Raw genomic sequence first — 1,331 nt, forward strand, 5'->3', positions numbered from 1 at the left:
GCAGCGCCCCCCCCCCCCCCCCCGCCATGATTTCACACTTTGTCCTGGGCCTGTGACATCACTTCTTGTTTGTCCCCGTCATGCCACCTAGGTGCAGGCGGTTCTGCAGCGCAAAGAAGAGGAGGATCGCCAGATGAGGCAGCTCGTCCAGGCCCTACAAGCCTCCTTAGAGAAAGAGAAGCTGCAAGTGAACAGCCTCAAGGAGCAGGTGTGTGGCCAGCCTCTGGCTAGATTAGACCACAGCCTCAGAGTCTGGAAGGAGCTTCATAGCCTGCCCTCCATGCAGGTGCCCTCCCACGTATGTGACCTCGCGGGAGCTCACTCTGGAGAGCAGGGGAGTCCTTGCAGCATTTGGTGACAGAAGTGACAGCACTGGTATTGGTTAGGAGGAGGTGGTGTTAGATTTGGCAATGATGTAGCCATGAGGACCTGAGACAGACCGAGCCATGTGTATATAAGTATGTTTATATTTTGCTAGGAAAAGATGTCTTGAACGTAGTGTGTTGAAAAACAATCCTCAGGGGCTAGCCCCGTTGTGCATCAGTTAGGTGCTCTGCATAAGAAGCCGGATCCCACATGGCCAGCCATGGTTCAGATCCCAACCCTGGCAGCTTGAAAAACATAAGGCATGTGTATTTGTGTGCCCAGGAGTCCTTAGGGTGTGGACAAGTGGAATAAGGACTATACCGTGACTATGCCCTGTACGGGATACTTTGTCTTCTTCCCTCTTTTCCTCTCTCATAATATTTTAAAAAGGTTCCCTACTGAGACCCTGAGATTCTTATAAAGCAACCTTCAGAACAGTGTATGATCCAGGTGTGTTTAAGAGGCAAAGAAAGCTGATCACACAAACCCTTTTCTATGCAAGAGTCTTCTTTTCATGGTGGGCTCCTTTCCGTGCTTCCTGTACTCTCTGACACGTCAGATAAATTTCTGCAGTGGAGCAGCCTGCCCTGCAGTCACAGCCCCTCGTGTGCTACTGACGGGTACCCGTCTCCTGTCTCAGAACATCCTGTGTGTGCCTGTGCATACACGGGAGCGTGTGTGTTCACATGCATATTTTCGTGCCCATATATACATATAGGGAATTTGTAGAAGACATGCAGAAATGTCTGTGATTTTCTCTGTAGAAAGGTGGGCAATGCTAGCAAAAAGTACAAAGATTAAAATACAGATCATCTTGGGCCAGCAGGTGGCATGGCGGTTGAAGTGCTGGATCCCACATGGCTGCGCGTTTGAGTCTCAGACCCTGCAGCTTGAAAATCATGCTGGGCATGTGTGCGTGAGAGTAGAATGGAGGAGAAGGGATTGTGGTGTGCCCATTCCCCCAG

The 1,331-nt window shown here is 50.5% G+C and overlaps 1 protein-coding gene across 4 annotated transcripts in view; it reads left to right on the forward strand.

Annotated features, from left to right (window-relative positions):
• Window positions 1-1,331, forward strand: part of GOLGA3 (golgin A3) — a 56,400-nt gene that overhangs the window by 45,244 nt on the left and 9,825 nt on the right. For all 4 annotated transcript variants that reach the window (XM_006147332.3, XM_006147334.3, XM_006147333.3 and 1 more), the window contains one exon: window positions 92-208. In XM_006147332.3, the coding sequence (XP_006147394.1) occupies window positions 92-208 (117 nt within the window). The remainder of the gene's footprint in view (window positions 1-91; window positions 209-1,331) is intronic.

This window comes from Tupaia chinensis, unplaced genomic scaffold (genome assembly GCF_000334495.1).
Source record: "Tupaia chinensis unplaced genomic scaffold, TupChi_1.0 Scaffold000211_1, whole genome shotgun sequence".
Classification (NCBI taxonomy): domain Eukaryota; kingdom Metazoa; phylum Chordata; class Mammalia; order Scandentia; family Tupaiidae; genus Tupaia; species Tupaia belangeri.